The sequence below is a fragment of the Amblyraja radiata genome, chromosome 25, assembly GCF_010909765.2.
Source record: "Amblyraja radiata isolate CabotCenter1 chromosome 25, sAmbRad1.1.pri, whole genome shotgun sequence".
Classification (NCBI taxonomy): Eukaryota; Metazoa; Chordata; class Chondrichthyes; order Rajiformes; family Rajidae; genus Amblyraja; species Amblyraja radiata.
In genome coordinates, this window is record NC_045980.1 from 37263377 (window position 1) to 37277178 (window position 13802).

The following is a 13802-nucleotide window of genomic DNA, read 5'->3' on the forward strand; positions in this document are numbered from 1 at the left end:
TTCCAGCATTTCTGTTTATGTTTTAGATTTGAGCATCTGCAGTTTTATTTGTATTTTCAGGCAGAGTCAGTATCCTCAACCATGCCAACATCCCCAATATTGATTTCCTAATTACATTAAGTCCACTCTGTTGGGCAGGCCATATGTTTGCTTGCCTGATACAAAATCCTGAAATGGGTACTCTATTCTGAGCTCAGCCAGGTGGCCAGAGAAAAAGATTCAAGGATGTTCTCAAAGCTTACTTGAAATAATTAAATCTCCACAAAATTGTAGAAATCCCTGGTCCGTGACAAAATGAAGGACTAAGAACATTGTGTCTATGTGTCAAAAGCCCAAAGAAGACCAATGTAAATATCAGAAGGAACACATCTTCTACCAAACTTCTCATCACCCAACCCACCATCTTGAGGCCCATCTGTGGATAGTCCACGGGTCTCACATTAACTGCATCAGCTACCTCAAACCCCACAGAGCTGGAATGGAAGCAATTTATTCTAGATCCCAAGGAACTGCCTCAGAAGAAAGAGGAGTACCCTTCCTGAAATAATTTGGTGCAAGACTTACACAACACTCTCCCTTGCCACTGTGAAGTCCTTCCCCACAATGCGTAGTTTATTTCCACAAATGACTTTTGATTTTCAACCACTGAATCTGACCTTTTTGCACATAAATGCATCTCGTTCATTCAACACTCAGACACAATTGTTGCAAAAACAATTCAAATCATGAGCTGAGTACAGATTTAGCTTTGCTATTTGTCTCCCCTACCACCCTCACAACCACAAGAAAATTATTGCCAAATTCAGTCTTGCATTTTCTCAACTACAACTTTTGAATTGATCTAAAAATTGATTTCCATTGCAATAATAATTGCATTTTTCCAAAAGAATGTCGTGCCATTACTCAGACGTTTACATGAGCGACTTCCAGTTAAGATTACCTACTATTTCAAAGAAAAGAAACAAGCTATAACGTAGGTTGAAATTTATGACTGTTCAATTTCTGTGCGGTTGTTTTGATGGTCATTTTAATGCCCAAGTTTCTTAATTTTGAATAAGACAAGTCCGCACAATTATCTTTAAATTTCCTTTTTAATAGATTATTATAGAATTGGTTATTTCTTCTTTTGCCACAAAGGGGATAAAATAATGCAATATTGCACAGATTTAGATACATGTTTCCTTTAGTTGTCTGATCTACCATGGCACTGTGTTAAACATTTATTCTAATAGAAGTGAAACAGCACTACTGGGATACAACTGAAAATGTAATTGGCTTTTTTCATCAAGTGTTATGATTTATAAAATAACCTCTAAACATTAATATTACATTTGTTAATATTTAGTTTTCTTTTTTTAACATCCATTCCCTATTCACTGTGATTAAATCTTGCATGGTTGACTGTGGTTTTACTGAATGTGCTTTCATAAATCATAGTACAGTCTGTACAATAAGGAGACTGATTAAACCAATAGTTCTTAATATTTTACAACTCAATTTTGGAGACAATGGGTTGAGCCATTTATCTGCTTTTTGGCATAATGTTAAGTTTCACTGCTGCTAATAGTTATTAAATCCAACAAGTTGCGATGGATACATGTTGAGGAATCTGTGGAATTAATTGTCTTAGGATGTGAGAATTATTTTGCCATTTTCTCAACATATAAATGTATTCTCAGTAAACCGATGCACTCTCAAAAACTCCAGTCAATGTTATCATTGTTGCAGCAAGATTTCACTACTGCACACAACTAACCTTCCACACTCAGGGTCCCGGGTAGAATTTTAGTTTTATAGATATGGAATGTTATGCAGAGTTACTCTGTTCAAAATGAAAGCTAGACATTTCTGACTGGGAGCTGTTCCTTTACAAGAGGCAGATAACATAAATCAGGGACAGTGTGGTCTGTTGGAATAATTTCGATTCCCACTAGGAATTGCAGCAGACCTTTCTGGGATATAATTGCAGAATTTTAATGTGGATAGGGAGTGTCAACTATTTTTTAGTCTGGGACAGACAGATTTCTTATTGACCATCTTTTTTCTACTCTTCTTTGAAAAGATATTAATTAACATGTTGGGATTTGCAACAATTTGACCTCTAGATTTTATTAACCAATAATGGCTTTCTTTTATTTCCAGATGTTTTTATATTTGATTAGATGTTCTCCAACTGGCATGAGCAGAAATTACATAGAACATACATGGAATGGATCAGTCTGAAGAAGGGTTTTGGCCCGAAACGTTGCCTATTTCCTTCGCTCCATAGATGCTGCTGCACCCGCTGAGTTTCTCCAGCACTTTTGTCTACCTTACATAGAACATAGACAGGTACAGCTCAAGAACAGGCCTTCGGCTCACAATGTCTGTGACGAACATGATGCAAAGATAAACTAATCTCATCTGCCTATACATGATCCATACTCTCCATATTCATGTGTCTATCTAAAAGCCTTTTAAATACCACTATCATATCTGCCTTCACTACCACCCCTATCAGTGCATTCCAGGCTAACACCAATCTCTATGTAAAAAAACGTACCCATCTCACTTTAAAGCTACGCCCTCTAGTCTGACATTTGCACTCTGAGAAAAAGGGTTTGACTGTCTACCCTATCTATGCCACTCGTAAAGTTATATATTTCTATCAGGTGTCCTCTCTACCTTTAGCATTCCAGAGAAACCAATCCAAGTTTGTCCAAGCTCCCCTTATAGCTAATACCCCCTAATCCAGACAGCATTGAATTAACAATTTCTATAGTCTGGACTTGATGACACAACTGCCAAACAACTGCTTCTTCAATACTAATTTAAAGCAGAAGTTTCCAAGCTGTATGTTTCAGGTGCATATGCTGGAGTCTTGTAGGTCAAGTACCAAGTTTAAATGTTATAACGTATGAATTTGAAGTTGCAGTAAGAGGTGTGCTTCTATCCATCCGTGAGACCTTTAGTAAGACTCCATGACAAAGGAGAAGCAAAAGAGAAAAAGTATGAGTAAGATTAAAAGTTACTCAGGCTTTTGTATTAGTCATGGCCTGTTGACCATATTTTGGGCACATGGTACATTTTGGTTACTAAGAGCTAGGGTTAGATAGAGCTCTTAAAGATAGCTCAGGGGATATGGCGAGAAGGCAGGAACGGGGTATTGATTGTGGATGATCAGCCATGATCATATTGAATTGTGGTGCTGGCTCAAAGGGCCAAATGGACTACTCCTGCATCTATTGTCTATTGTGTCTTTGGTTTGAATTGACAGGTTAGATGAAATTAGTTATCAACTATAACCATGAATTATTTAGTGAGGTAAACAGGACCTTGGCAATTCCTTTCCTTCTCAAGCCCTCCAAAATCTGTCTGTTCCTATCCATCTTTCTTTTGAAAAGATTTTTGTATAGAGCTGTCAACATTGTTCAAAAAGTTGAAACTGACATTTATGATCAGCAGGGTAGTAAACTCATTTAAGCATAGGGAGCTGTTTTTATTGTTACAATTGATGTGTATCAAAACACATTGAAAACAAAATAAAAGATTGTAACTTCAATGAGTGGCACGTATGCCTGTTGATGCTATTAATATTTAGATAGAATAGGAAAAAAATGCAGTGTTTACAGGAGATTCCTGGGAAACAGGTGTTAGGCCCTCATTCGTGATGATTAAGACACAAGCCCTGTGAGTTTAACTAAACGTCATACAATGCTTAGATGTAGTTTTCACTGAAAATGGGTAAATTCAACCATCACTCACTGACAGTCCATCCTTAGTTCCTGCATCACACATGTTGGACCTTCTTCTGTTCCCCAACCAACCCTGTTGAGCTTTCTTGGTCTCCTCACTACCTCTGGTTCTCTCGTCAGTTTTTGCAGATCCTCAGCAATCTCCTCACTGACTCCTACTTAGTTTTTTTTGTGATCCCTATAAACCCTTCTCTAGCTTCGCCATCCCTGCCAGATCCTCCTTAGTCAGTAACCATCCCTGCCAGATCCTCCTTAGTCAGTAACCATCCCTGCCAGATCCTCTTTGGTGAGAGGGTTTTATTGAACCTTTTCATAACCCTCGCCACCTCCACCAGATCTTTGATTTTCACATTACCCCCACCAGACCCTTCTCAATCACATCATCCCCATCAGATCCTACTCAGTCCCCTCAACACCCCCCACTTGAACCTTCTCAGTAACCCCCCCCCCCCCGATACCCCTGCAAAATCACCCTTGGAATTCCTTGACCACCACCATTGAGACATAACTACTGGAGGAACTCGTCAGGTTGAGAAGCAAATGTGAGGGGAAAGGAATAGTTGACATCTTCGTTGAGACCTTGCATCAGGACCCTCAGCAGTCCATTCATCACTCCTATCAGATCCTCCTCAGTTCCAACAGCATCAGCTGATTCTTGGCCCCATTAAGACTCACTCCTTGGTGTTTGTACCAATCCCGCCAAACCCTGCTTGGCCATCGCACCACTTCTGCTGGACCTTCCTTGGTCCCCACATCAATGCCATGGATCCCTCCTTGATCCCTACACATCATGCCAGACCTTTCTGGTACCTATACCATTCACATCAGACCCTCCTTGTACCCCACCACAATCCCACTAGACCTTCCTTGACATCGCCGCTGGACCTTCCTTGGACCCCAACATCACTCCTAGTGGACCTTCCTTGGACCCAACATCACTCCTAGTGGACCTTCCTTGGACCCCAACATCACTCCTAGTGGACCTTCCTTGGACCCCAACATCACTCCTAGTGGACCTTCCTTGGACCCAACATCACTCCTTGTGGACCTTCCTTGGACCCCAACAGTACAACTGGTGGACCTTCCTTGGACCCCAACAGTACAACTGTTGGACGGACCTTCCCTGGACCTGTGCCGAATCCATCACACTCCCCACACTTTATCTACCTCTTCCCTCTCTTGCAACTCCCCTCCCTTGTATCATACTTCATTTTGGTCCCACCCATATCTCTTTCTCTCTTCCTTTCTTCCTTTCTTCCTTTCTTCCTTTCTTCCTTTCTTCCTTTCTTCCCTCCCTCCTTCCCTCCCTTCCCTCCCTTCCCTCCCTTCCCTCCCTTGGCCGCTCGCTCGCTCCCGCATCGCCCCCCCCCCCCACACACACACACAGCGCGGGCGGGCGGCCGTTGAGCGCGAGCCCCAACTCGAACCCGAGCTCGAGCGCGGCGGCGGTTGTTCGTTCAGCGAGGGAGGGGGAGGGGGAGGGGGGGTGAGAGAGGAGAACGCGCAGGCGCACAAGCTGCCGGCCGAGGGGAAAAAAAAGCCCGGAGCGGCCGAACGGCGCGTGCGCGGCGCGACTGGGTCGAAGTGCGCAAGTGCTCGGGGCTGTAAAGCCTTAAAGCTGGCAAGTCCTGAATGGTAAAAAACAGGCGTCCCGGACCGCTGACTCGAGGATTTCCATTGCAGCAAGCAAAGTTTTAACCGAGCCACTTGCTCCGGCTGTCTCCATGCTGGCCGCGGGCCTGCATTGTTTGGTTTTGTGAGGAAGGAAGAAGGAAGAGGTGGTGGTGGTGTGATTATATATTTTAATTTTCCCCCTCCCTTTTTTTCCGGAGGTAATTTTTCTGCCTCCGATTTTTTTTTTTGAGGGGGGAGGGAGGGAGAGGAGTGTTGAAGAGAGGAATATGGAGGGCCCGCGGTGTAGCGGGCAGAAGCAGAGGCGATCGCGCTCTCACCGGGATCGGGCGAGGAGGAGGGAGGGTGCGAGCCGCGGCGCCCGGCCCCGCAGCCCTTCGTCGGGCTCTGAACGGGACGAGAAGCCGAGCCCCGGCCAGGCGCCGGCCAGCGCGGCCCCCTCCCGCTGCTGCCGGCCTCCCCGCCGCAAGAGGAGGGCATCCAGCTCTCAGGAAGAGGACATCATCGACGGCTTTGCCATCGCCAGCTTCGCTACTCTGGAGGCTTTGGAGGTAAGAAGAGACAGCCGTCCCCTCCGCTGCTTCCTTCCTCCTCTTCCTCCTTCATTCCCTCCTTTCCTGTCTCCTTCTCGGTCTCCCTCCCTCCTTCTAACCCACACCAGTCATACCCGTGCCCTTTGCAACTGACAGTCCAGTCAAATGCCACTTTACCCGGCCCTCAAACCCCTCAGTGCGTACACAAGGAAGCTTTATTGTCAGGTTGATACTGTCCTTGTATTTATCTTCCAAAAAAAAAATCTGCACTGTTTGCAAAATAATAGGCAGTAAAGCTGTCATAGTTTAAAAAAATATTTCTGAACCTCCCCTAGTTGTTTTACTTAATTTCTCTCTGCTGACTTTTTTTGGGGAGGTGGGGTTGGAGAAAAATAAAAGCCATCATCCAAGTAGATATCGAATTGACAGCGTACAAGATGAGACGGTCAAATGTTGGCAGAAGGGAATTGTCAACTTTTAGTGACGCCATGAATCTTCTGAAACTGATGTTGGTTATTTAAAACGGCGACGAAATAGAACTTCTGATCTGGCATAATCAGTTTTGGGGGGGAAATATTGTTGTGCTTCTGTGCAGTTTTACTGATTTATTTTCTGATTACAAGATTTTTTCATCTTTGATTGCACCGTTTTATCTTTGGGAACACTAATGCTACTAAGTTATTCAGTGTGATTTTTGGATGTACTTGTTAGTACATTTATTGCTGCTTAATGTTTTAAATTACAGTGGGATTTGAGGAGTTTAGACTAATGCTTTTTAGTTGTCAAATAACTTTCATCTTCCCATAACCCTCTCTCTCTTCCCCCCCCCACACACACACACAATGTGGGGGGGGGGGGGGAGTTGGAAGTGTATGCAGATTGTTAGCTGTCTTAAATATTTTAATACATTAACTTTTTTGTTCTAATATTTTGTCAGCATGCTCCACTCCCTCCACCCTTTCATCCCCTCTGAGGTTACTGTGTGCACAACATATTTAACACTTCTTCTAAAATTAACGTAAGATATGACAATTTAATAATCTTTTCTGTGATGGCTGATCGAAATTATTTTAATCTTAGAGAGATTTTGGATTCTTCACTTTCGAACTTGTGGAATAAATTTTCAGCAGCTTTTTCCCGAAAAGTCATAGATTGAAACACAAATTCAAGTATGCTCAAATTTGTTTTATAAACTTGGACTTGGTGTTCTATATTAGTGTGTGGAAAGGATGTATCATAGTCAATTGGTGACTGTTTCATTGTCAGTGTCCTGGACATAGGCCATGTTTGTCAGCAGATTTTTATTTACTAAACTAGATCTGGAAAGTTATTTTAAAATTTTATTATTTGCCAACTCAATTTTTTAAGTCTTTTGTATTTTCTAGAAACCCAGAGATATTTACTGTGGTGTTCATTCTATTGTGAAGTAAAATATATTTCAAAAATAATGATGCTTTGGATGAAAAGTTATTGCTGTGCGACCAGGGTTTTGTTACTTCCCAGAGATGAAAGTAAAATGCTCTTAAGCTATAAGGGTCACAACACAGAAATGCAGTGAAACATTTACATAATGCTATTTTGGAATATGTATACAACAGGTGAAAGAGAAATTGAGGTTAAAACAAATTGTCAAGTGTGTGTAGTACAATTGAAGTTGGCTTTGTTGGATGTTTTCTGGTATTTGAAAGCAATACCAAAATAGTGACTTTCATCTAATGATTCAGTGAAGCAAATCCCAATTACCTGTGATAGCCTGAATGTATAAACATCAGGATGATGGTCATTTCTGAACTGAAACTGACTGAAATATTTTATTTAATTGGATACTTTTTGTCATGTTTGATGGATAAGATTATGAGCATGTATTTTCTTGGGTTCAGAGAAATTTTAGGGAATGTGCTAAAATTGTTCCTTAATTTTATTGGATAGCTTTAAAGTTGTGGTTCTTGGTATCTGCTTTGACATGAATGTGACAACTTCCATTGTAACTGGTGTAGTTTTGTGACTGAGCATATAGTTTCAAACTTTTATTCAAAAACACTAATTTGAGGAAGTCAATGTGGTGACTGAAATGCATCTATCTTCAATTTATGTGGGGATACTTAACCACAATGTGGCATTTGACTAGTTTGGTGGGGGGGGGGGGGGGACAGATTAATGTTTTAAATTGCTACTACCGAAGTAAATGGTTCCAAATTTACTGGTTACCATTGAGGGGAATTGTAAATAATACTTCAAATTATGCCTAATTGCTTTCATTTTGAGATGTTGCAATTTACTGGCTTTAACTCTACATTTTGAAGAGTGAAATGTATAGAAGAAATTACTCCTACATTGTGATTTTTTTTTTGAGATACACTGTCTAACAAGCAGTCTTTTGGTGGCTGTTTTGCAAGTGTTGCATATTGTACAGTCTGAGAATTTTGCTTGCTCTTTGCAGGAATTGCTGAGTTGATGCAGAATTTGTAAAGAAAAATTCCATACTTTCAGGGGATTTTCAACTGTACATTCCCTGATGATAGCTATGGGAGTGTGTTCATTTATTAAATAGTTTTTTACTTTGGCTTGGTATTTTCTGTTCTTCAGTACAAAAGGATTTATTTAAAAACTCTGATTTGATTGTAGTTTGTCATTTAATTCTATAACCTCACCACAAATTGCTTTAATTGGACTCTGTAATTATAGTATGCTGGGGTATGGCCATTCAGCCTTTTGACTATTTGATGAGATGGTTAATCTGTGTCCTAACTGAAAAGTAGCAAATTTCTTCAACCTTGGATAGAACATTTATCAATTGAGCAGGTTTCTGTTTTTGATGGAGGAGCGTTTGACACTTCCACTGCCTTTTTTGGTAAACCATGTCTGGTAATTTCTCTCTCGAAAGTCTTGGTTCAGATACGACTTAAACTCATCAGCATAAAAAGGTTATGAAGTTGCCCCTGCTTTAAAAATTCTTCTTATGACCTATATGAATTGAAGTTAAAATAAAAATGCTAGTAATGTATTATAAATCTTTTTGCTCCTGTTAGTTTCAAAGGTTCTTTATTTGTCACATACAGCAATTTGTGTAGTGAAATGCGGATTGCCATTGCAGCACATTAAAAAGAATACAACGTAACAATAATAAAGAAATGTAAACATAAAAACATCCCCCCACAATGGCTCCCCATTATGAGGGAAGGCACAACGTCCAGTCCACATCCCCATTGTCGGGCCTACTGAGGCCTCCGCAGTCGCCTTTACGGAGGCCCGATGTTTTAGGCCCTTCTCGCCGGGTGATGGTGCTCCGGTGTTGGGAGACGCCGGAGTGTCTCCCGATACACAGTTTGTGTGTTCTGTCAAAATCTGAGGTTGAAGTAAATTATAGTTGAAGATGTTGCACACTGAGTTTTATTGGGTGTATAAAATTCCATTTCTAATTTACATTTTTAATTATGCAAAACTTTCTTTGGCAACGGTTCATAGGACTTTTTTCCGTCTATGTAGCTAGATTGGAATTTGGAATTTTATATTATAACGCAAAGAACAAGTGTCATATTTTGAAGTAAAAGTGGAGTTGATGTGAAGGCATTTAACAATTGTGTAGATGTAGATACATTTTGGTGAATGGAGATTTTCTTGTCTGAACTAAAGCTGAGAAAATGAATTGGATCGAAGTGAACAGACTGAGCTTATTCCATCTTAAACATTTTTTGGGGTGAAAAAAGGGGAGATCAACACAAACTGTCCCTTAATTCCCAAAAGACTACAAATTTCTGCAATGTAGTATTGTAACATTGGATTCTCATTATGTTATAACTGGAAAATATGTAGCATTTTGATAGTTCTTTACTTTTATGTTTGACTTGTGTTTGGCTCTGTTTTAATCTTGCCTTGCGTGGTACTACTGTTAGTTCAGTTCAGATTGTTACTTTGATTAGGGAAGCCTTGTGTTTTAACATTAAGTATATAGAAACAGGAGTAGACTATTTGGACCTTGCTCAGCCATTGTACCATCTCGTATTCCTTGATCTCTTTAGTATCCAAAAGCCTATCAATCTTAATTTGGAATTTTCCCAATGACTGAGGCTCATCTGCCTGCTTGGATAGAGAGGGCTTTAGATTTTCTGATCTGAGTAAAGAAATTTAATTTGTCCTAATATACAGCTCATTATTTTGAGTCTAACCTCTGGTTGATGTCTTTTTCTCCTGCACCTGTCCTATTAAAGAACTTCTAAACTCTTAGTGTTGTATGCTTAGTCTGTTCTTGCAGGACAAACATCAACCCAGGAATTTATTCGGTATATAAAATAGTTCTGGCATGAGCTTTTCAGAACACTATATAATTGCACTATGATATGTTTCTATACTTGTACTCCAATCCTTTTGCAATAAAGGACAATGTACTGCCATCCCAATTTATTTCTGCATCTGCATGTTTACTCTGAGATTGTATACATGGATACAGAAATTGAGCACCAAAAAAATTAATATTCTGTGATTTTTAAAGAAATGCTCTTCCATTATATATATTTTTTTAATTAAAAATTAAACAGTCTGACCTTACATTTTTTTCAGATTGGCATGACATTCTGGCATGTACTGATATGTGGCAGACAATATTTGTGCTACAAATGCCAAGCTATTGTCTTCAACTGCTACGATAACTGCCAAGTCCCTAACTGTCAATATCCTGAGGGTCACTGTTGACCTGCAACTCCACTGAGCAGCCAATAAATACGGTACTTGAGCATGTCCGAGGCTGGGTACCTTGAAGGCGGTGATTTTCCTGCTCTCACACCAAAGCCTTTCGACCATCGGTAGAATTATGTACTATGTTCTTTTGACTGTCTTTCTAAATTTTGAAATTACACAAATTTAAAAAACCTCTTATAACAACTACATATTTGTAGCACAGTTAGCATAATTTCTACTGTCTGAGGACGGGTCCTGACCTGAAATTTTGCCAATCCACGTTCTCCAAGGATGTTGCCTGGCCCACTGAGTTACTCCACCGCTTTGTTTCTTAATTTCATCTGAGTAGCGCTGTGGGTACAAGTTCTGCTTTTGGAATAGTTGAGTACAATCTAGGTGGAACACTCTGATGTCTGTTTGATTATCTCGCCAGAGAAACTACATTTCCAAATGCCTGTCTGTATTTTTGGATTTGTGTCTATATGAAACAGTCCTTGGCAGTCTTTGGGGAAACAATTATCTTTCATATTATATAATTGTTTCTCTTCCACCAATGGCATAAAACATAGTATCTGGTCAGTTATCACAGTATCACTGATGGAAGCTTATTTTAGACAAATATATGCATTATTTCCAATGTCACAACTGTGAGTTTCCATTTCAGAATTATTGCATTGCCTATTAAACACTTTGGGATCTTATGATTTATGAAACATGCTAAGCAAAGTTAGATAAACATTTCAAACAGGGATATCTGATAAGCTGAATTGTATATTGATGACTTATTTAATATTAGTATTGCTGGGTTGTCACTGGGTTAAACAAAACAAGTATTCAATTAAATATTCCATTAGGATGTCTATTTCTGTTGTCCCTAAAAGTTCAGTTGGAAGTAGGGTCTCAATCTGAAATGTTTCATGTTCATGTTCTCCAGAGATGCTGCCTGACCTGTTGAGTTACTCCAGCACTTTGTGTCCATGAGAGTCGGGAATCAATATTGCATCTTTACAACACTTTGATTAGGCTGCATTTGGAATATTGTGTGCAGTTCTGGTCGCCCATGACAGGAAAGATGTGGAGGTACTGGACAGGGTTACCAGAATGTGGCCTGGATTAAAGGTATTAGCGAAAAGGAAGGGTTGAACAAATTGTTTTCTCTGGAACCTCAGAGGTTGAGGGGAGACCTGATAGAAATATATAAAAATAAGAGGCAGTCTGAACCTTTTTGCCAGGGTGTACCAGAGGGCATAGCTTTAAGGTGAGAGGGGCAAAGTTTAAAAGATGTGTGGGGTAAGTTTCTTAAAAAGATGTGATGGGTGCTTGATGCAGGGGTAGTAGGGGAAGCAGATACGATAATGGTATTTAAAATACTTTTAGATAGGCACATCGATATGGATCATGTGCAGGCAGAAATGAGTTAACTTGGCATCATGTTTGACACTGATGTTGTGTACCGAAGAGTCTGTTCTATCTTAATCACTTAGGTCGGGTCTGATGGGATGGCAGATTTCATTCTTTGAAATATCTTAGTGGAAAATCTGGCAGTAGTTACTTCCAATAGTTTTTTAATTCTAAATATTATATATTTTTAAATTCCTAAATACCACACTGGGATTTGATGTATTTTTGAATCAGTAGTTGCAGGCTCTTGGATAGGAGTCTGCAACTACTTTGTTCCTTGCATTTTGGTGTTTGGAAAGCTGGAACAAAGTACCTGTGAGGCAGAAATGCATTAAATTGTTGTTTTATAGCTACTGTATTTATTGCCATATATATGTGAGTGCTGATTTTGTAATTAGCTTTGTATTTGATTTTGGTATCTTAAGGATGGTGTACTGCTACAGCAATGTTGAATACAGTTATAGGATATGTCGTAAGGGCAGTTTCCTATTACTTGCAGATGAATTTCACGCTTTGATCATTAAAATGCGTTGTAAAAAATATTACCAACCGCCAGGATGGTGGATGATTTGATTTTGCAAGTTTGGTATGGTGGATAAGGCCAGTGTGGAAGCAGTTTTCTACAAATGGGACAGAGGTGTCTATATGGAAGATTTTGGAGGGCATTGCAGCAATGACATTGGTAGTATCTTTCCATTGCCTGATTAGTGTAGATATTGCAGGTTTCTGAAGTGTGTAGGGAGGTTTCATTGCTGCCTGGTAGTTCTATGCCAGATCTGCGTTCTTGATCTTGAAACACTAGTTACCTCAATGAATGGTAGGCAGTGGTGAATTTCATTATCGATGTTGGCCTTCATCAAAAGGTCTATGTATTCCGAGGAATTAATATTTTCTGGTAATTGGTGGGAGGGCGCAAGTTGATAAAATATATTTTTTGGTCGTACACCCGGCAGTGATCTGGATCGATTGGCTAGGTGGGCAGAGGAATGGTTGATGGAATTTAATACAGAGAAGTGTGAGGTGTTGTATTTTGGGATGTTGAACAAGGACAGGACCGACACAGTAAGTGGTTGGCCTTTGGATAGTGTTTTGGAGCAGAGGTATCTAGGAGTACAACAAGTGCATGGTTCCTTGAAGGTCGGGTCGCAGGTAGATAAGGTGGTTAAAAAGGCTTTTGGCATTTTGGCCTTCATCAGTCAGAGTATTGAGGAGAGAAGTTGGGAGGTCTTGTTGCATTTGTAGAAGACGTTGGTGAGACTGGATTTAGAATATTATGTTCTGTTCTGGGCACCATGTTACAGGAAAGATATTGTCAAGCTTGAAAGGGTTCAGAAAAGATTTACGAGGATGTTGCCAGGTCTAGAGGGTGTGAGCTATAGGGAGAGGTTAAGTAGGCTGGGTCGCTATTCCATGGAGCGTAGGAGGATGAGGGGAGATCTTATAGAGGTATACAAAATCATGAGAGGAATATATCAGGTAGATGCACAGTCGTTTACCCAGAGTAGGGGAATCGAGGACCAGAGGACATGGGTTTAAGGTGAAGGGGAAAAGATTTAATAGGAATCCGAGGGATAACTTTTTCCCACAGAGGTTAGTGGGTGTACGAAACAAGCTGTCAGAGGAGGTAGTTGAGGCTGGGACTATCCCATAGTTTATGAAACAGTTGGACAGGTACATGCATAGGACAGGTTTGGAGGGTTATGGACCAAGCGCAGGCAAGTGGGACTAGGGTAGCTGGGACATTGTTGGCCGGTATGGGCGTGTTGGGCCGAAGGGCCTGTTTCCACACCATCACTCTGACTCTTGACCACTGCTATTCCACAATCAA

General features: G+C 40.5%; 1 protein-coding gene across 9 annotated transcripts in view; it reads left to right on the plus strand.

Moving 5' to 3' along the window:
* Nucleotides 1–5255: 5255 nt before the first annotated feature.
* Nucleotides 5256–13802, plus strand: part of fbrsl1 (fibrosin like 1) — a 541590-nt gene continuing 533043 nt past the window's right edge. For 7 of the 9 annotated variants that reach the window (XM_033043931.1, XM_033043933.1, XM_033043935.1 and 4 more), the window contains exon 1: nt 5257–5917. In XM_033043931.1, the coding sequence (XP_032899822.1) occupies nt 5636–5917 (282 nt within the window). In that variant the 5' untranslated portion in view covers nt 5257–5635. Of the gene's footprint in view, nt 5918–13802 lie in introns of all 9 variants that reach the window. The other 2 variants (XM_033043936.1, XM_033043932.1) reach the window with 1 other exon arrangement.